Below are 19,476 nucleotides of genomic sequence, written 5' to 3'. Positions count from 1 at the left end.
AGGATACAGCAACTTTTCTTAAGTTGCTGATTTCCCATCTAGAGAAGTCTTCCCCACTGATTATGTCATTCTGTGATTACTTGGACAAATCTCAAGATGGTCAGTGTTGTTAGTACACACTGCAGAAATCTCTGCAGCAGGCCCAGCAGTAAAGTGACACTGGTGAACCTGTTGTTCCTAGTGGGGGAAAGGGAGGGACCCTGGCCAATTTGCAAGCCTCTGACTCCCCAGTACCTTAGTGGTGTGAAAGGGCTTGGGTTGTAGCTCAGTGGCAGAGTGCTTGCCTGATACATTCAGGACCCAGCTCTACATGCAAAAACTATTTGTTTTGTTTTGTTTTGTTTTGTTTTTGTTTGGTGTGTGCGTGTCTTTTTAGATTTATTTATTAAGTATACAGTGTTTTGCCTGCATTTACACCAGAATAGGGCACCAGATCTCATTATAGATGGCTGTGAGCCACCATGTGGTTGCTGGGAATTGAACTCACGACCTCTGGAAGAGCAGCCAGTACTCTTAACCTCTGAGCCATCTCTCCAGCCCTTGTTTTTGTTTAAGACAGGGTTTCTCTGTGTAACCTTGACTGTCCTGGACTCACTTTGTACACCAAGCAGGCCTGGAACTCAAAAAGATTCACCTGTCTCTGCCTGCCCGAGTGCTGGAATTAAAGATGTGTGCCACTGCGCTCAGCTGCAAACACAATTTTAAGTGGGAAAACAAGAGTGGACTGAGGGGACCCAGCTGGAAGTGTGGGTACACACTGGTTTGGCACTCCAGACATGGCCAAAGGTGTCTGCTGGGCTGAGCATTTCTGCAAGCTGAGTGACTATGCACTTGGTCGGAGTGTGCAACCTAGGGCCTCTGTCATGGCTCACAAAGGCTAGCAAATGTGAGCAGAGGGACCTAAGAGAGGATCTCAAATGTATGGGCTGTGGTAGGGGAGAATTGGGCCTTCCTGGGGCTGTAACGTACACATGTGTGTGCACGCGCATGCACACACTGCATACTGGCTGGGGACACCAGGTTGTAGTTAGGCTCACCATGGAAATGACATGGTTCTTCTCTTGTCCCCCTACTACCTAAAGGGAGGCTGCCAGGGCAAAAAGGTTACCAGCTCCCTCTTCCCCACTTCAGCCACCAACACACAGAAGGAACAACGCCAGAGCCACACTTTATTCCAGGGGATATGACACGGGGCAGCAGAAGCCCGGCTAAGGACCCCTCCCCCAGCTCCCTGGGGCGCAGCTTTAACAAGGGCCAGGTCACTCATAGATGTGTCCCCCACCAGTGCTCCCCAGCTGACCAGCGGCCAGGACCTGCCCTTTTGGGGATCCCATAGAAGGGAGCCCAGTCTGTTGGGGTGACCAGAGGGCAGCAGGGGAAATAAATACAGGTGGCTTTAACTACTGGCCTGCCAGCAGCAATCAGGGCTGGGGGCAGCCACTCCTGCCCATGGCCACCTCTTGGTTTTGGGCTCGCATTAATCCAGGGCTCAGACTGTGAGGTCAGGGCCAGAGGGCATGGGTTACAAAGCGGGGACAGCACCGAGCTGGGCACTGACGCCCAAAAGCAGATTGGGGTGGGGGTGGGGCTTCCTGGTTCCCAAGGAAACCGCTGCTGGGCTCCATGCACAGCACCCCGCAGGCTCCCTCCCCACCGACCCAGCCAGCTGTCCCCAAGGGCACTGGAGGCCACCAAGGCAGGTGAACCCAGGGCCTGTGCACACCGGTTCTCTTGGGGGGAAAAAAACCTGCCCCCAATGCCCCAGCTGGGTCAGCCCTAGGGGAAGTAGAGCTGACCCCTGACCCTTGATCCCTGTCTGATACACAGCAGGTGCTCAATAAATACTTGAGGTGGGGGAGGGAAAGGGAGGCATGCGGCACATCCCAGAGTGAGTCCCCAGCAGCCAGGCCAGCCCGCTGCCACAGCCGTCCATGGCTGTCCATGGCTGTCCACAGCAGCCCAGCACCAAGTCCTGCCCTGAGGCCAAGATCCCCTCAGGCCAGGAGAGTTAGTAGGGTCCTGCTCAAGTTGGGAGGCAGGGCTTCCAGCAGCAGGAAGGTGGGTGGGTCGGCTGGGCATGGCCGGGGGAAGCAACAAAACCAGGCCAGGGTCAGGGTGAGGCCCAGAGCCAAGTCTGCCTTCAACTTTCATGAGGTTCTGAAGAAATGTCTGTCCAATGGGCTTTGCCTGAGCCCCACCTGGCCATGCCTGGGCCACACCCAGGAACAGGGTGTGGACCAGGAGGCTGGGCTCCCCTACCGTCCAACACTGACTGCCTGTCCAGCCACATGAGTGCAGAATCCTGGGGCCTCCGGGCTCTCTTCCTTAGGGTTTATGCTTGAAATGGGCTTCCACTAGGAACAGGAACAGTCCAACCCTTGGGAGCTGCCAGCCTTTGACCTCCTCCTCACAGCCCCTGACCTCCCCTCCACAGCCTGCTGGGGACTCCTGACCAGCAAGACCAGCAGTCAGCCTGTCAGGGTGCAGACACAGACCCACCCCTCGCCAGGAGCCATGACGCCACCCCCACCCCATCAATCCCCCAACCCTACACCTGCTCCTCTCACCTGCATACTCCTGAGGCAGCATGGGCCTGTCCACCACCTTCTGGAAGGCCGCAATCCACTCCCTCTGGTCTGACTCCGTCTCACAGGTGAACAGGAACTTGCGGTCCGGGGTGACAATGGTGATGCCATGGGGCCAGTGGTGGCCCTGGGTAGATGGTGGGAGGCCCTCCAGCACCGTGTAACCACTTTCCTTGCTGCCAATGAAGACTTCCCCTCGGGCAAAGGCATCCTGTGTGTGAGAAGAGGCTGGGGGCATGATGGGGAGGAAACCCTTCCCCCCTAGGCTGTCCTTGCTACTTCCTGTCCAAACCTAGCCAGGTGAGGGCCTAGTATATAGGACCCTGAGGAATCCCAGCCCCATTCCCTCAGCAATCAGCCTGGGAAACAGATCTTGGCACGTGGCGGGTGGGCTGGGGCTGTAGCCAGAACTTCCTTACCAGGGGGTCTTTGAAGTACATGAGCCTCCGGTCATCCATGGTGAACCAGCGCTTCCGGAAGCCTTCTGTCTGCTGTGGGTCAGGGAGAACGGGGAGCAGTCAGCAGGCCCACTCAACACCCAGTGGGCGGGCAGGGTCTCATAGGGCACCACTCCAGCCAGCCAGTGCATGAGGGACCCTAGCCAGGCCTGAGACCCCAGGTTGGGATCCAAATCTCAAGGAGAATGCTCCGCCTCCATAATGCAAAGCGAACCTTGAGGGCAGGGGCCTTGAGGGCAGGAGGCTCAGGCTGACCCAAGCCCTAGGACCTGCAACCAGGTCAACTAGCCTAGATCCTGGGTCACTTATCCCAGCCCCAGAGTACAGACAGTGGGCCTCAAGGGTCACCCTGAAACTCAAGGCCATAGGACAAAGTGGCCCAGCCCCAGGATACTTGCGATGCACATGGGAAAAGTCTGGCATTCCATCTGTGCCCAGTGAGTCCAGCAACCCCCAGCCTCTCAGCCAGACTGATGCCAAGCACCCCGCCCTAGACAGACAGACAGACAGACGGACGGACGGACAGACAGAAACAAGATGGCTGACCTTGAACAGGCCTGGGAGCACGCTGTTCTCACCTACCTTGGGCCCTGTCTTCTCCATGTAGCCTTCTTTTAGGTAGTTCCTAGAGAGCTTGGGCACCAGCTGGGGCAGAAGAGATGGCGGTGAGGCCCCACCCTGTGCCACCCCATAGACAGTGTACCCAGCATAGCGTGGTCCCTCCGCAGCTCGGTTCCAACCCCGGAAAGAAAAGCTGCACTCAGCGCCCGGTGCCCTTGGTCAGCCCTGAGACCCACCCCAGGTGGCTATGTTCCCCACGCCCCCGCTACCCAGCAGGTGGCTCTGGGACAACCACTCACATCTGCATCGCTGGCTCCCGGGAAAGCCACCTGCAAGTAATGGAAGCGGGCCGCTCGCAGCGCATTGAACCAGTCCACGATCTCCTGAGGGCCAAAGCAGTGGTGAGCGGCGGCTTTCCGAGCCTCTGTCTCCTACACAGACACCCCCACCCCCACCCCCGCCGCCATCAGCTGGGCTGGCACTCTGAGCAGCCTCACTGAAGAATGGGACAAACCCCGGATGGGGCAGTCAGATGACCAGGGTCGGGGAACACAGGCTGAGCCAGGGGACTGAGTGGGGTTGACATCTGAGCTCTGCACATCGCAGGTACCTCTCTGCACCCAGCTCTTTCTGCCTCATCTCAGACCCCAGCTGTCCCCCTGCACACATCTGGCGTCTCTCAGTCCTGATGGGCTCACAGTGGCCTAGAGCTGTGACTGTGGCCACTCCTTGCTGCCATGCCCAGCTGTCCCCCTGCACACATCTGGCGTCTCTCAGTCCTGATGGGCTCACAGTGGCCTAGAGCTGTGACTGTGGCCACTCCTTGCTGCCATGCCAAAGGGACCCCCCCCCCCCCGCCTTACCCCGCCTGACTGGGAACCTGTCCATTTTTGTCTTCCCAGGGTTTCTGGTAAAATCCACAGCACAGCAAGGCAACCAGCACTACCAATATCAGAATGAGCCAGAATCTGGCACCTGTACCTTTTTCCTGAGCCTGGCCCATTGGACTTCTCTGTAGCCTAAGATGCTAGGGCCAGCTCTCACAGCCTTGCTCACACGTTCCCACCTACAACTGCTCCTACCCACTTCCCCATTTGGTCCCACCCCCTCCACCTGTGAAAGAGGTTGACCGGCCTCCTCCATACTGGTTTCCCCTCTCTCCTGCCCTCCCTGGGCTCCCACCCAAAGCCTCCTGTTGCCGCTGATCACCCTCACTCCATTTGCAATGGTTCATACTAATCCTCCCCCCCCCAACCCCCACCTCCCCGCATCAGCCCTCCCAAACACTTAGTTTTCAGGAGGCAGATTTCTCCCTCTACAGGTGACCTGGGGCACCCCAAGTTCAGCCCTGGGCCTGTCCAATTGTTCCTTCTCCCCACTGCTCTCCCTTCCCAGTCCAAATTGGGCTGGGCTGGGGAGATAGTTAAGTTGGTTTATAAAATGTATGCTTTGCCAGCCTAAGAACATAATACAGGTGGCGCACACCTTTAATCCCAGCACTCGGGAGACAGAGGCAGGTGGATCTCTGTGAGTTCGAGGCCAGCCTGGTCTACAAAGCGAGTCCAGGACAGCCAAGGCTACACAGAGAAACCCTGTCTCGAAAAATTGAAAACCCAAAAAAAAACAACAACAACAACAACAAAAACCACCACCACAACAACATACACCCCCCAAAGCCTGATGTAGGGATATGCGCTTGCAATCCCAGCACTAGGGACCAGGAGATAAGAGAGCCCCTGGGACTCAGCCAGCCAACCTAATTTAACCAGTTACATCCAGACCAATGGGAGACCTTGTGAAGGGGAAGGGGGGGGTGAGGGGGGAGGGAAGTAGGACTAGGCAGATGGCTCAGTGGGTAAGAAACTGGCTGCAAATGCATTTAGAACTGAACGTGAACCCCTGGGACCCATGTAAAGCCAGACACAGTAGCACCAGATGTGTGTAATTCCAGGGCAAGAAGGAGAAGCCCTGGAGCCCTGGACACTGTCAGGCCGGCTGGCCTGGTATGCACAGAGAGGACCCGCAAAGAGACCCTGTCTCAAGTGAGGTGGAAGATGAGGCCTGACCCGCACACGCAGCAAGTGGCCTGTGTGTCTGCACTCACCCGCACTGTTCTCATACATATGTACATAAAAGACTTTTAAAACAGCACCCTAGAACTTGCCCCGGGGTCCTTTGCACACTCCTTCTACTCTTTGGAACACTGTCTTCCCCATCCCCAGTTATCCTAATTTGGGGTTCTAGCCCCCTGATGACTGTGACCTCCCCCCAGGGTGCTAAAAGGGGGGGGCATGTCAGCAAGGGCTCTCAACACAGCTGTCCTTGGGGAGCAGAAAGGATGCTGGGGTCCCCGCTGTGGAAGAGCATCGTGTCTCAGTGGCAGAAGGCCCTTTGTGTCCTCCCAAGGAGTATGAAGGTGGAGGCCTGGGGTAAAGTGAGGCCTTCCTGGGAACGCGTACTTTTGAGACAGGGTCTCACTGTGTATCCCTAGCTGTCCTGGAGCTCACTTTGTAGACTAGGCTGGCCTCAAACTCATAGACATCTGCCTGCCTCTTCCTCCCAAGTGCTAGAATCAAAGGCAAGCGCCACTGTGTCCCGCCCGTGCTTGAGAGAGTTGTTTGTTTGTTTGTTTGTTTTTAAAGATTTATTTATTACATATACAGTGTTCTGCCTGCATGTACTCCTGCACACCAGAAGAAGGAACCAGATCTTATGATAGATGGTTGTGAGCCACCGTGTGGTTGCTGGGAATTGAACTCAGGACCTCTGGAAGAGCAGACGGTGCTCTTAACCACTGAGCCATCTATCTCTCCAGCCCCGAGAGATTTTTATTAAAAGCCTCAATCTACAAGACCCAGACAACTGTCATCGTAGGCTGCAAGCTAGCCAGTGGGTGAGCTGGCATGAGTGGGCGGGAGCCCCAGGATAGCTACATGCGGGCTGCACAGGGAGAGTTGGGCTGAGACGTGGGCCCCCTCAGGGCCTGAGGGTGGCTTCCCAGAGACAGGCTCCTCAGCGCAAGCTGCCTGCTAGAGAATCAGCGGTGCCTGGGTTCACCTGAGAGATCTTTCCTCAATGAATGAGGTGGTGAGTGATTGAGAAAGCTCCCCACCTGGAGCTTGGGCCACCACGTGAATGCATGTGCGCCTGCACTGGCATGTACCTACACACATAAAAAAAAAAACTGCACATGCCCCCAAAGACATGCAAAGGAAAAGGCACCAAAGAAAGAAGTGAGCTTGGAGAGAAATGAGTGAGAGACGGCTCCGCATAAACATTTGCAAGACAGAGCTTCCAGAAAGAGACTGGAGGGAAGAAAGCATTGAAGAAAATCCCCGCTGGCCTTGTGGACACGAGTCACTAGACAAGAAAGCAGAGGCCCAGTGCTGGGGAAAAGCCTGCCCTGAACTCTCTTTCTAGCCAAAGTGCAGCCAGAAAAATGATAGGAACTCCAGAGAGAGGGTCTCAGACTGCGTGTCATCTCAAAAAAAAAAAAACTACTGTGGGGTGTGGTCCAACCAAAACAGGGCACACAGAGCATCACAGACTGGACCACGACAGGGAAGGAAGAAGTGAGGCCCAAGACTGTTCACCCATGTCCCTAGAGAGCCCTGGACCTCATGTGGACACTGGCCACCACAGGCAGACATGGCTGTTCATCACAGATCAACCAGACAGTGTGGATGCAGGAGCTCAGACCCCTCTAGTGTTTTTATGTAGTCACAGGACACAGACCCTGCACACCACATGAATATACACCTCACAGGTATGATGGCACAGGGGGACGGTAGTGTGGGAGGCCCTTAACTTCCCAGGGGTCACCAAATGATGCCCAAACCAGACAACATGTTTAGAGACGTGACAACTTCCCCAGGGATCAGGCCAAACTCCAGCCTCCTGGCCTTTCAGAAACATTCAGCTCTGCAAGCGCGCACATGCACATGCATGCACGCACACACACACACACACACACACACACACACACACACACACACACACACTTTGATGAGGTACACATCAGAGCTCCAGCCACAACACGGAAGTGCAGACTCTAGGGTCTGTTTGGGGTACCCTTGTACCCATACAGAGATGCCTGCAACACAGGGGGGCAGGGCCGGATTCCTGCCCACCCTCGAGGGGTGTGCATGGCCCCACCTCCCTTTCTCCCATCCACCTAGTGGTACCCACCTTGCCATCTTCGTGGTAGATGAAGATGTTGCGAGTGCTGTTGTCCTTCAGGTAGGTGACCTGCAGGCCATGAGGGTGGCCAATCTTGGCTGGCTGGAAGGTGGCATTCAGGTGTTCAATCTTCATGATAGACTTAGGCTCCTTGGCCTGTGAAGGAAGGGGCTAGTGGGAACGCCAGCCAGCAGGCACAGTCTGAACAAGGGAGGCTAGCAGTACACCTGCTGTGTGTGCTGTGCAGCCTTAGGCAAGTTACTTAACCTTTCTGAGCCCCAGACTCCAGGCCTGTGAATGGGCGGTAGATTTCTACTTCCTTCAGTGATGGGGACTACATGAGACCTGTGGGAGCACACTTGGTATCTGGGTAACCTCCCTAAACTGTGACCCTTCGTGTCTCTGTCCTATCCTGATCCCAATCCTTGTTGGCCTATGCATCTGGAGCTTGCAGTCTGGGGTTACTCACCAAGACCCCAGCTACTGTGAGCTGTCCCCCAGACAATTCCATCTAGGTCAACCAGCAGGCAAGACACAGGGTCTTTCTGTGGCCCTGGCTAGCTCCAGGGAGCTGCGTGACTAGCTCCATCGCTGTCCCTCAGCCGGACCTTAAGTCGGGGCACTTTTCTAGGCATGTCTCCTGGTGTTCCCCCAACCCCATACGGTAGCTAAGGGTCCCAGAGAAAGGGCCACAACACACTTGGCTGTGTGGCCCCACGTTGCTAATACTCTCAGAGCCAGTACCCCATACACAAGGCAGGTGAGGAAGCTGCCACCTTGGACGATAGCACCACAGAGCTGAGCTCCCTCTCAGGATGGCACACCCCACCTTCCATCCCTCTATCCAGCCAGCCCCACAGCCATCCACCTCCAGGTGGCCCCTGCCCTGCAGCTGTCCCATCCACAGGTGACCGACCTGGAGCCAAGAATTTCACCAACCCTTCACAACTGACCCAAAGCACTATCCCGGTCTGTTCCCGGAAGCATCCACCAGGGGGAGCTCCAGGCTTCCTGGGACCATTCACAGTAGCCTACCCCAGACCTGGCTCCCAGAGGCTTCAGGAAGGGACAGGGGCCAGTCCTGGAGGTGGTGGCGGGGGTGTGGGTGGGGTGGAGGAGTTGGGGTGTGGATGTGTGGCATGTACATGTGTGGCATTTCCCCAGGGGGTGAGCCACCATGAGGGGTGTCCCCTAGGAAGACTGACACGGGTGAAACTGAAGGAAAGGCAAAAGACTCAGCCCTGCAGACCCAGGGGAGTCTAGGACCCCCCACACGGAAAAGTCACCGCTTTACTCCATGCCAGGCTCACGTCGTTTTTGTTGAAGTATTTCAGGGCACCCTCGCGTTCCGTCAGCACAAACTTCCGGCTTAAGAATTGTCCGTTGTCCCGGCCACGTTTCCAGAGAAGGCCCTCACGGTATCCTGGGGGAGAGAGAAACAGTCAAGGAGGCTTTACCTGTCTGACCCTGTCACTGTCCCTGGGACCTTCCTCTGTGGGTGGACACAGCTGAGGGATAGGGTCTTACCCGCCTATCTGCCCTGCCATTGGCCCGGGACCCACTGTCCAGAGACACTTTGATGCCCCAGCCAGACCACAGATCTGGGGTGACCTCTCTCAGATCTTCCTACCAGGACCTAAGAAGTAAGACCTGTTGACGTAGTTGGGGACAATGGGTTTGAGGTGGCCCAGGGCTGCCAGGCAGGCCTAAAGTCCCAGAAAGAAACAGGTCCTAGGGTCAGGGAAGGGCCAGAAACAGTTACCAGCACCTCAATGTCAGGGGCCAGAAAGACCCTCCCAGAGCCGGTCCATGATGCTGGGGTTGGCTAGCTCTGGGAACCCTGGCACAGTTCTGCCTCAGGGCAATTGGAAGCTATTTCACTGCTGGCAAAACCAGGCACTCTCACCGAGCAGTGGTGGCATGCGCCTTTAATCCCAGTATTTGGGAGGCAGGGACAAACGGACCTCTGTGAGTTCGAGGCCAGCCTGGACTGCAAAGTGAGTTTCAGGTGTGCAGCCAGGGTGGCACAGAGAAACCATATCTCAAAAAACAAACAAACAAACAAACAAATGAAGGCATTCTCAGAAGAGCCAGCCTTCCTGGCGCCCTCACTTCCCTCCCTACTGTTCAGTTTTGCTGTGTCCCATCCTTCTAGAAGGAGCTGCTGTGGTGGGCCCCGCCCTCCCCCGTGGGACTCTCGTTGGTGCTGCAGTATCTGCCGCTGAACGCCTGCATGGCTTGACGTTTCTGGTTATTATAAGCCTCCCCGCTGGAGGACAAGCATCTGGTGGCTGTTTCCCCTTGGGTGGGCAGAGTACAGAGATTAGCTTTGTTATTTGCCCCCCCCCTCTCTGCTGGGCATCCGGGTGGCTTTCGTTGTGGCTTGAGGGTCCTAGAAAACCCTGACTGCCAGCAGTGTGCTCAAGGGTAGGAGCTCGGCTCCTGTATCAGGGTCACAAGTCAGCCAGACCCTGACAGCCGGGCCAGCTCACATCAGATTCCCCCCCCCACACACACACACACACTCAGCATCTCCTTCTCTGCTGCCTGCTGCTGGGCAGCCCTGTCACCAAACACAAGGGGCTATTTTCTGTGCTCTCTGAGACATGTGGCCATAAAAAGGCAGCAGCCTGGCGTCAGAGTGGAGGCAGCTGGCGCCCGTGGGACTATCAGTCTCAGGGCATGCCAGAAGGGGCCTGCTCCCTCCCTGACTTCTCAGGGGACAGGGCCTCTCTGAGGCTATGAACTGGCTGGTGTGCCTTGGGTCTCTTCCTTGTTGTAACCTCAGAAAGCAGATCTCTTTCTGTCCTTGGATCACTGGGTCACGGACATGCCCTATTAGCCCAGGCAGGACCCACTTAGAATGTTTATTGACTGACTCATCGAACAGCTAGCCTAGATGGTCAGTAAGTCGGCTTGGCGCTTCCTTCAGCTTCAGAGCCAAGATTCTCTAGGCATGAATAGCTTAGCATGGACTCCAGAAATGGGGTGTCCAGAGACACAGCAAGACTGGGTGCAGCAGCTTCCCACCCCACCCCCCAGCACCTCCAGAACCCTCCAGCCTGGATCCAAGGAGCCAGTGGAAACACACCTTTCACCTGCTGTTTTAAAAGTTGCCAGCAGGTGGCAGGAGCGTATAAGGAAGCCACGGTTTCTGCTCTGGGCTAGACTGAAGCCTGCTGCCCCTCTGAGGCTTTCACAGGGCATCAAGCTTAGAGACTTGAAGTAGTGATACCATGGTAATCCAGCCAGCCAAGGGCTGACAGGTGAACCTTCGCCAAGCCACACCGGCCTGGCTGGATGGGCCCTTGTCCAGCCCCAGCCCAGCCAGGGTCCTTGGTCAGCATCCCAGCCTGGCTACACTTCTGGACATACTTGAGACCAGCTAGGACCAGGAGTGATCGTTCTCCCTGAGAGAACTAGCCCAGTCCTGAGGCAGAGGCCGGGAAGTCCGGATGACATTAATTAGATGCCTATGGTTTGCAGGGCTGGGGCCAGCTGTGGAGGTTGAAGGTCCTTGGACCACATCCCACAGGGGTTGCTGCTGAGGAAGGCGCAGGACAGATAGCAGAGAGGGTTCAGAATCACACATCCCAGAGAGGAGGAAGTCACTGTTCCCTGGCACCACAAGCCCATTACAGATGAAGCACACCTTCCTGGGGGGGGGGGGGCGAGGAAGATGCAGAATTATGGACTCTTCTGCTTTTGAGTTGGGGGAGGGGTATCTCGCTACGTAGGCCAGGCTGGCCTTGAACTAATGATCTTTCTCCTTCCACTTCTGGGTGACAGGTGTGCACCGTACCCGACCTGGGGCGGGGGGCTTCACGCTTGATCCTCACAAATGGGAAAGAACTTGATGTCCCTCGGTTATGGGGTATTTAAGCAACTGTGTGTTGCTTGGATCCAGGCAGCAAGGCAGGTGGGAGAGAGGCCTGGCCCTGGGGCACACTGCACTGTGCATCCCCACACAGTATGCAGGCAAACTGGGCCACAGGGGCAGGGGAGGACACTGCGGCATCTTCTGCACTCGCATACTTTCATAATCTGCAAACTTCAAGAACTGCATTCCAAACAGAATATGCAAAGTGTATGTAAATTGTGTGACACACACACACACACACACACACACACACACACACATATATATATATATATATATATATATGCGAATTGTACTTTTGTTTTTAATTCAGGGCAATGAGCATGCAGTCTTGCTACGGAGTGTGACAGGAAGCTTGCTGAGGTGTGAGCCAGGTGGGTGTTCCATACTCAGGACGGCTGTGGGACCCTCCTGAGTGGGAGAGGTGTCAACATCCCACTGGGGTACTACCAAGGGAAGGTTGGGCACAGAGCCAAGCCACAGAGGCACCAGAGAAACATGGCATTACCCACGCTGGATCAACCACACCCGGCCTCTGGGCTTTGAAGTTCTGCCTGCTTCCGCTGGCAACCACACCCATTGCAACTGTGGCTCCAGTTCTAGGTATCTGGCGCCCTCTTCTGGCCTCCACCGGACACTGCACTCACGTGTTGCATACACATGCACGCAGCAAACACGCTCAAGGGGCTCAGATTCTGTGAGTGTTCTCGGGCCTCAGCCGGCCCACTACTCTGGCCATTTAGGTTCTGTCCTGAAGCTCCCTGGGTCTCTCTTCTGCACCTGTAAGAGAGGTCAAAGGCATGCCTCTGTGTGCACAGGTTCAGAGTCTGAATTGCTAGGCTGCTGCTACCTCGCAGAGGACAGAGGGGCCATGTTGGTGACAGGTGCTAAGATCATACCTTATGAGCCTTCCAGCTTCACTCATTTTGCAGGGCCCCCTTGGCCATGTTTGGCCCCTACTCTACCTGCTCCCTGGGAGCCTTCTTTTCCATTTTAGGAACCCGGGGTCCCAGTAGCAGGTGGACAGCAGGTGACCACCATCCACTCAGTCCTCGTTGCCACTTCCTGGCTTGACTCTGGGAACAGGGCCCATTCTTCCTTTCTGATAGGCCACACCAGGAAGGCTTCCACAGTCAGGTGATGGGTAGATGGCTCCTCTCCTCTGCCCTGGTCCACTTGGGCTCCCTGTCCTGAGGTGGGTGGGGGTCAGGAGAATGCCTGACACTTTAGCTCTGGGACAAACTGACTTCTCTCAGGGACTGGCTTCTTTTGGGACTCCATGTCATGCGTCCTCAGTATGCAATGCTCTGGCTTCGAGACTCCCTGATGTTCTAGTCACACACAGGAACCCTTCAGTGTGAGGGTCCCACATTCCTTGCTGTTAACTTTGTTTGCTCAGCAGCCAGCAGAGCACAGCCTGGTGGAGGCATCGGGGTTCTGAGCTGCTGTCCTCATCTTGTACATGGCCAATCGGTCCCCTAGGGATACTGTTCAGATTACAAAACAGCCATCAGGAAGCCACGGAACAGGACCGTGGCGCCCTCTTCTGGCCTCCACTGGACACTGCACTCACGTGTTGCATACACATGCACGCAGCAAACACGCCCAAGGGGCTCAGATTCTGTGAGTGTTCTTGGGCCTCAGCCTGCCCACTACTCTGGCCATTTAGGTTCAGGGATACTGTTCAGAGTTACAAAACAGCCATCAGGAAGCCACGGAACAGGACCTCCCCAGCTGGTCTCATAAACAGGGCAGCAGGGGACCCTCACTGACACCCCCTCTCTGGGCCCCAGTTCCCTTATCTTTGAAAGGATCAGGGCTGAGGTGAAGCTAAATGAGCCAAGATGGTCCCCTGGTCCAGCAAGGCCACCAGACCTGCCCACCACACTCAGAGAAGCTGTGACATGGGGCCAAGAAGAGACCTGGTACTTGTGGGCAGGCTGGCTAACCTTGTCAGTGACCCCCTCATATGGAGCCCATCACATGGACAGGACACTCTAGGCACAACACATTGAGGCTCACGCAGGGGACAAGCCTACCCGACAAGGAAGACACAGTCAGGAAATGGGGCTACCTGAGCCCATGGATACCCTCCCTGGCTTCCACCATCACTTCAAAGGACCTGACCCCCTCACGTTACCAGCCACCCAATGGTGCCTCACCCTGGCCATGTGCCCAATACGTGTCAGGATTTATGACACACCACACACACCCTCCACTATTATGCTGAGCATGCTGGCCTTAATCACACAAGGAGAAACTGAGGCCAGGCAAAAAGCTCTGGCACTGCAGGTGCCTTACCTCTCTCCCTCCCTTTTTGCACAGTGACATTTAGGTCAAAGGTCAGGAAGGCAGCAGCACTGTGATGATGTCCCTGCCTGGCACAACAATGCATTTCATGGAGGGAAGGGGCAACGCCTGAAGAGACCCAGGCAGGAAGCCATGTCTGTTGGAGGGAGATGGTGGCCTGGTCCTGGACAACAAAGGCCATTGTCGGCATGCCCTGTCACCCACCATACCCTGTGAAAAGCAACCATTGAGGCCTGGCTGGAGGCAGGACAGCTTAGGGGCAGGAGCCAGGACAGCTGCCACCCAGTCATTTGCAAGGGCATGCCAGGGAGGGGCGGGTACAAAGCGAGGTGGACTCAGGTGTGAGGGCACACCCACCACCCTGACATCTCAAAGTTTCAGAGAAGAGTTTGGGCACTCCAACCAACTGTGACCTTGGCTGGGGGACAATGACATAAAGAGGAGAGTGTGACAGGGCCCTGTGGTCACATGGCTCCGTGCAATGCTTGTCCCTGCTGAGGGACAAGTGTAACTGTAACCCAGAACGAACCCTTAAAACTTCTGGACACCCACTCCCCCTCCACCCCCCGACATAACAAGAGGTCCAGGTCACCCACACAGAGGCCCACTTCCGCCTGCTGCTTCCTTAGCCAGGCAGCTAGCCCAGGCATTGGACAGGATGGCCAGGACGTGAGGGCCTTGACCCAGCAGTCTCTGTCACTGTCAGGGCGGGAAGTGTAATGGCGACTGTAACTGAGCTACTGGCACCGGCCTGACCTGCCTCTAGCCTCAGATGATGATGCTGCCTCGGACCTCTCTGAAACCCAATCCCTGGGGAGTGTGTGCTCTAGTCCCCAGGTCTGTCCTGCTTAGCCCGACGCCCTACTCAGGAGAAGACAGCTAGTTAGTAATCCAGGAGGCTCCCATGGACCTAAGGGTGTCATCCTGGAATAGGTGCTCGGTCTCATCCCACAGGTCTCCTGTGCGAGGCCTGAACAAGAGGCAGTGGCTGCCTCCAGGACCAGAGACTCTGCTGGTCCAGGCTCCAGAGCAGACCTTCCGTGAAAACTTCTCTAGGCTTAAAGAAATGCCGGGCGGTGGTGGTGCACGCCTTTCATCCCGGCAACTTGGGAGGCAGAGACAGGTGGATCACTGTGAGTTCGAGGCCAGCCTGGTCTACAAAGCAAGTTCCAGGACAGCCAGATCTGTTATACAGAGAAACCCTGTCTTGAAACCGCCCCCCAACTCTGCCACTGCAAAAAATAAAATAAAATAAAATATAAAATAAAAATAAATAAAAAGAAATTTGCAAAAATAGTATAGACTCCTCTGTGGGTGAGCAGCACCGTGCTCTGTGACAGAAAGCCTGTCACAGAAGGCCACTCACCATGTTCAAGCTGGTGAACAGCAGGGAAGGAGAAGAGCAGGCAGAAGGTGCTGGCTGCTAGCATAAAGACAATGCAGAGCACGCTCTCTAAGAGGGACCGGGTCTCAGTCCTGGCGTGGGAGTGTCTGGAACGGGCCCGGCGTTGTGCAAGGTTGAGTATGCTGGGTAGGGCGGCTCCTTGACAAGGGATATTTCCCCACACAGAGACTTCACAAGGATGACCCCTTGACCTCTTACTCCCATGTCCCTCAATGGTGGGAGGGGAGGGGTATGGACTGGATGTTCCCCTAATGATGTCCCTGTGGCCCCTTGGGCATTGCTGAGGCAACTGCCATCAGTGTCCTTGCTCAGTGTCACTCTTGACATGCAGTTCAGGATATCCCTTGATCTCCAGCTTGGATGTCATCATCCTGTCATCCACCTCTCTGAACCCCAGTGCACTAAGTCTTGAGTTATGCCAGCTCGCCATGAGACCCTAAGGAAAACCAGATACAAACTCCTCTGTCTAGGGCCCCTCTTGAGTTATGGAGGCAGCAGAGTGCCCTGAGCAGGTGACATGTGACCTCTGTCCTCAGCTGGCTGCTTCATCATCCTTCAGCTAGATGCTTCTCAGGCTCCAGTAACTATCCAGGCCTCCTTGTCTGTGCATGCTCACAGGCATCTAGGAGACAGGCCCTTGGAACCCACAGTTCCGGTTCATTCTGGGCAGGCTCGGGGCCACTCCTCTAAAGAGTCCCGGCCTCACTTCTTTTGGGGCCCCACATTTCCCCTTTCTCCATCTGAGGGGACTTCTGCATTTCCCAAGGATAGGATGTGGGGAGTGTCTTTGCCCTGAGTGAGAAAGGGCTGTGTGGTAAGAGAAGGGGGCAGAAGTGCTGGGTGCTGGTGGAGGGGGAGTAAAACACCTTGCCTAGAACCCCCCAGGGAGGGGCTGGGGTGTGGCTCAGTGGTAGAGCCCCTGCCTAGAATCCCCCAGTGAGGGGCTGGGGTGAGGCTCAGTGATAGAGCACCTGCCTAGAATCCCCCAGTGAGGGGCTGGGGTGTGGCTCAGTGGTAGAGCCCCTGCCTAGAATCCCCCAGTGAGGGGCTGGGGTGTGGCTCAGTGGTAGAGCATCTGCCTAGAATCCCCCAGTGAGGGGCTGGGGTGTGGCTCAGTGGTAGAGCATCTGCCTAGAATCCCCCAGTGAGGGGCTGGGGTGTGGCTCAGTGGTGGAGCACCTGCCTAGAATCCCCCAGTGAGGGGCTGGGGTGTGGCTCAGTGGTAGAGCACCTGCCTAGAATCCCCCAGTGAGGGGCTGGGGCGTGGCTCAGTGGTAGAACACCTGCCTAGAATCCCCCAGTGAGGGGCTGGGGTATGGCTCAGTAGTAGAGCACCTGCCTAGAATCCCCCAGTGAGGGGCTGGGGTGTGACTCAGTGGTAGAGCACCTGCCTAGAATCCCCCAGTGAGGGGTTGGGGCGTGGCTCAGTGGTAGAGGCCCTGCCTAGAATCCCCCAGTGAGGGGCTGGGGTGTGGTTCAGTGGTAGAGGATTTATTTAACACTCTTGGATTCCAGTCCAAGCCCTGAAAGGAAAACAGAGAAAAAAGAAAGGAAAATAGGGAAATATGACTGATTAGAGCCACCCTGAGGCCACATTGCCCTATGGGAAGCCATGGGGGCACATGAGTTGGTGCTAGAGGTCACTGTAAGAGCAGGTTGGATGTGATGAAGGCATATTGGGGCACACAGCAGCTCCAGGTCATCTGGGTCCTCAGGGGGTCCCAGTGACCTTCTCACTGTCTGCTAGGTCCTTGTGTGTGGGGGCTGTGTCCTTGAGCCTGGCTTTTCTGGACACAACCTTGAGGTGACATATGGTGTGAGGATGGATAGAAGCAAGGTAGACCCTGACTGTGACACACACACAAACACACACACACACACACACACACACACACACACACACACACACACACCAACTTCTACCCCTTAGATCTCAGAGTGTGGTGGGGCAGGAAGGATGGCAGCTCATAGTGTGAAGCTCTTTTTTGTTTTGATTTGAGTTGTTTCTTTTTCTTTCTTTCTTTCTTTCTTTCTTTCTTTCTTTCTTTCTTTCTTTTTTCTTCTTTTTGGTTTTTCGAGACAGGGATTCTTTGTGTAACCTCAGCTGTCCTGGATTTGCTTTGTAGATCCAAGGTCCTGGCCTTGAACTCACAGAGATCTAAGAAGCTCTTTAAAGAAACAGGAACCAGGCATGGTACCGCATGCCTGTAATCCCAGCACTTGGGAGGCAGAGGCAAGTGGATCTCTGTGAGTTCAAGGCCACCCTGGTCAACAGAGCAAGTCTAGGACATCCAAGGCTACACAGAGAAACCCAGTCTTGAAAAACCAAAGAAAGGAGGGCTGGAGAGATGGCTCAGAGGTTAAGAGCACTGTCTGCTCTTCCAGAGGTCCTGAGTTCAATTCCCAGCAACCACATGGTGGCTCACAAACATCTATAATGAAATCTGATGCCTTCTTCTGGCATGTAAATGTACACTGTATGCATAATAAATAAATAAATCTTAAAAAAGAAAAAGAAAAAAGAAAAACCAAAAAAAAAAGAGGAGGAAGAAGAAAGAAAGAAAATGAAAGAAAGAAAGAAAGAAAGAAAGAAAGAAAGAAAGAAAGAAAAGGGAACAGTCCTAGAGGTTGGTACATGCCTATAATTCCAGGGTTGGGGAGGCTGAGCCACAATAGTGTGTTAGAGACCAGTGCAGGCTCCCAGACCCGTGTGGGTCACATAGAGATCCTATCTCCAAAACCCAGAACCTCTTTCCAACAGAAGTGATCCTGTTCCTTGGGGTTCCTATCGATGAGCCCTGCTGGAGTCAGGAGTGCTGCTGGGAGTGCAGGGGCATAAGAGGACGAAGAAGCCCAAGTGGGGGAGGCTGCCCACTGTGTTATTTCTCCTTCAGAGAGTCATCAGACCCTCATTTAGATGGCGGTGTCTGGCCCCAGACAAAAGATGCCACCTCCTGCCCCCTCCTCAGCTGATGGTGCTAGCCATAGCCCAGAGCATAGGCTGAGGAAATACATTTTCCCCTGGTCTTCCTTCTGCTCCTTGGTCCCTTAGTCAGGCTCCTCACTGCTGAATTCTGCGCCCCCCCCATTCTGCCAGCAACCCACCCCCTCCGGCCCCTGCTGAGATGAGGGGCGCACACAGTGGTCTCAAGGGCCATGCTGCCTGGCCAGGCCTAGCGTACGGGACTGCCATGGCTGAACTGAGTCTTCAGAGCCCGGTGTGCACGTGTTTGTGTGAGGGTGTGCACATGCATACCACGTGTGTGTGTGTGTGTGTGTGTGTGTGTGTGTGTGTGTGTGTAGGTGCCTGGAGAGTCCAGAAGAGAGTGTTGGAGGCCCTGGAGCTGGAGTTACAGGCAGTTGTCAGCCGCCCAATAATAGTGCTGGGAACCGAACTCTAATCCTCTGAATAAGCAGCAAGTGCTCTTAACCACTAAACCAGACCTGCTTTTTTTGTAAAATAATTTATTTTTATTGTATGTGCATTTGTGTTTTGCCTGCATGTATGTCTGTCTGTATGAGGGTGTCATATCTTGGAGTTACAGACAGTTGTGAGCTGCCATGTGGGTGCTGAGAATTGAACCTGGGTCTTTTGGAAGAGCAGTCAGTACTCTTAACCGCTGAGCCATCTCTCCAGCCCCCCCCCTTTTTTTTTTAATGTGGGTTCTGGGGATTGAACTCATCTCCTCATGCTTGGAAAGGAAACACTTTTTGGCTGAGCCATCTCTCCCCATCCCCATCCTTGCTTTATTTATAACACTGTAGCCCAGGCTGGCCTTGAATTTACAATCCTCCTTTGTCCTCCTGAGGGCTTCTCTGCCATGCCTAGTGCTAACAGGATCCTGAGTGGACCTAGCCTGGGGAGACCCTGAGTGACCATGATGTCACCATCTCCTCAGCCCTATGTACAACCTGGAGATTCCCAGGCTCTCAGTGAACCTTAGTACTTGGCACCAAGACCGAACCAGCTGCAGGGTGCCTGCTAGTCCTCCAGCTCGCCTTGGTTCTGTGGCCTGCGTGCACCCCACTTCTAGAATCCAGATCTCCATTCTGCCAGGACCAGCCTGGTTCCAGAAACAAGCATGTGACCTGGGCACC

General features: G+C 55.1%; 1 protein-coding gene across 2 annotated transcripts in view; it reads right to left on the bottom strand.

Moving 5' to 3' along the window:
* Positions 1 to 1,144: 1,144 nt before the first annotated feature.
* ADAP1 (ArfGAP with dual PH domains 1) overlaps positions 1,145 to 19,476 on the bottom strand; it is a 58,574-nt gene continuing 40,242 nt past the window's right edge. The window contains exons 5-11 of one of the 2 annotated variants that reach the window (XM_084764268.1): positions 9,070 to 9,206; positions 7,793 to 7,939; positions 3,904 to 3,987; positions 3,626 to 3,688; positions 3,005 to 3,076; positions 2,568 to 2,796; positions 1,145 to 2,354 (exon numbers count right to left, since the gene is read on the bottom strand). In XM_084764268.1, the coding sequence (XP_084620394.1) occupies positions 2,326 to 2,354; positions 2,568 to 2,796; positions 3,005 to 3,076; positions 3,626 to 3,688; positions 3,904 to 3,987; positions 7,793 to 7,939; positions 9,070 to 9,206 (761 nt within the window). In that variant the 3' untranslated portion in view covers positions 1,145 to 2,325. The remainder of the gene's footprint in view (positions 2,355 to 2,567; positions 2,797 to 3,004; positions 3,077 to 3,625; positions 3,689 to 3,903; positions 3,988 to 7,792; positions 7,940 to 9,069; positions 9,207 to 19,476) is intronic. The other variant, XM_084764269.1, reaches the window with a different exon arrangement.

The sequence above is a fragment of the Acomys minous genome, assembly GCF_964271855.1.
Source record: "Acomys minous genome assembly, chromosome: 16".
In the NCBI taxonomy this organism is placed as follows: domain Eukaryota; kingdom Metazoa; phylum Chordata; class Mammalia; order Rodentia; family Muridae; genus Acomys; species Acomys minous.
The sequence above is the reverse complement of the archived record's forward strand: the minus strand, read 5'-3'. Positions and strand labels throughout refer to the sequence as shown.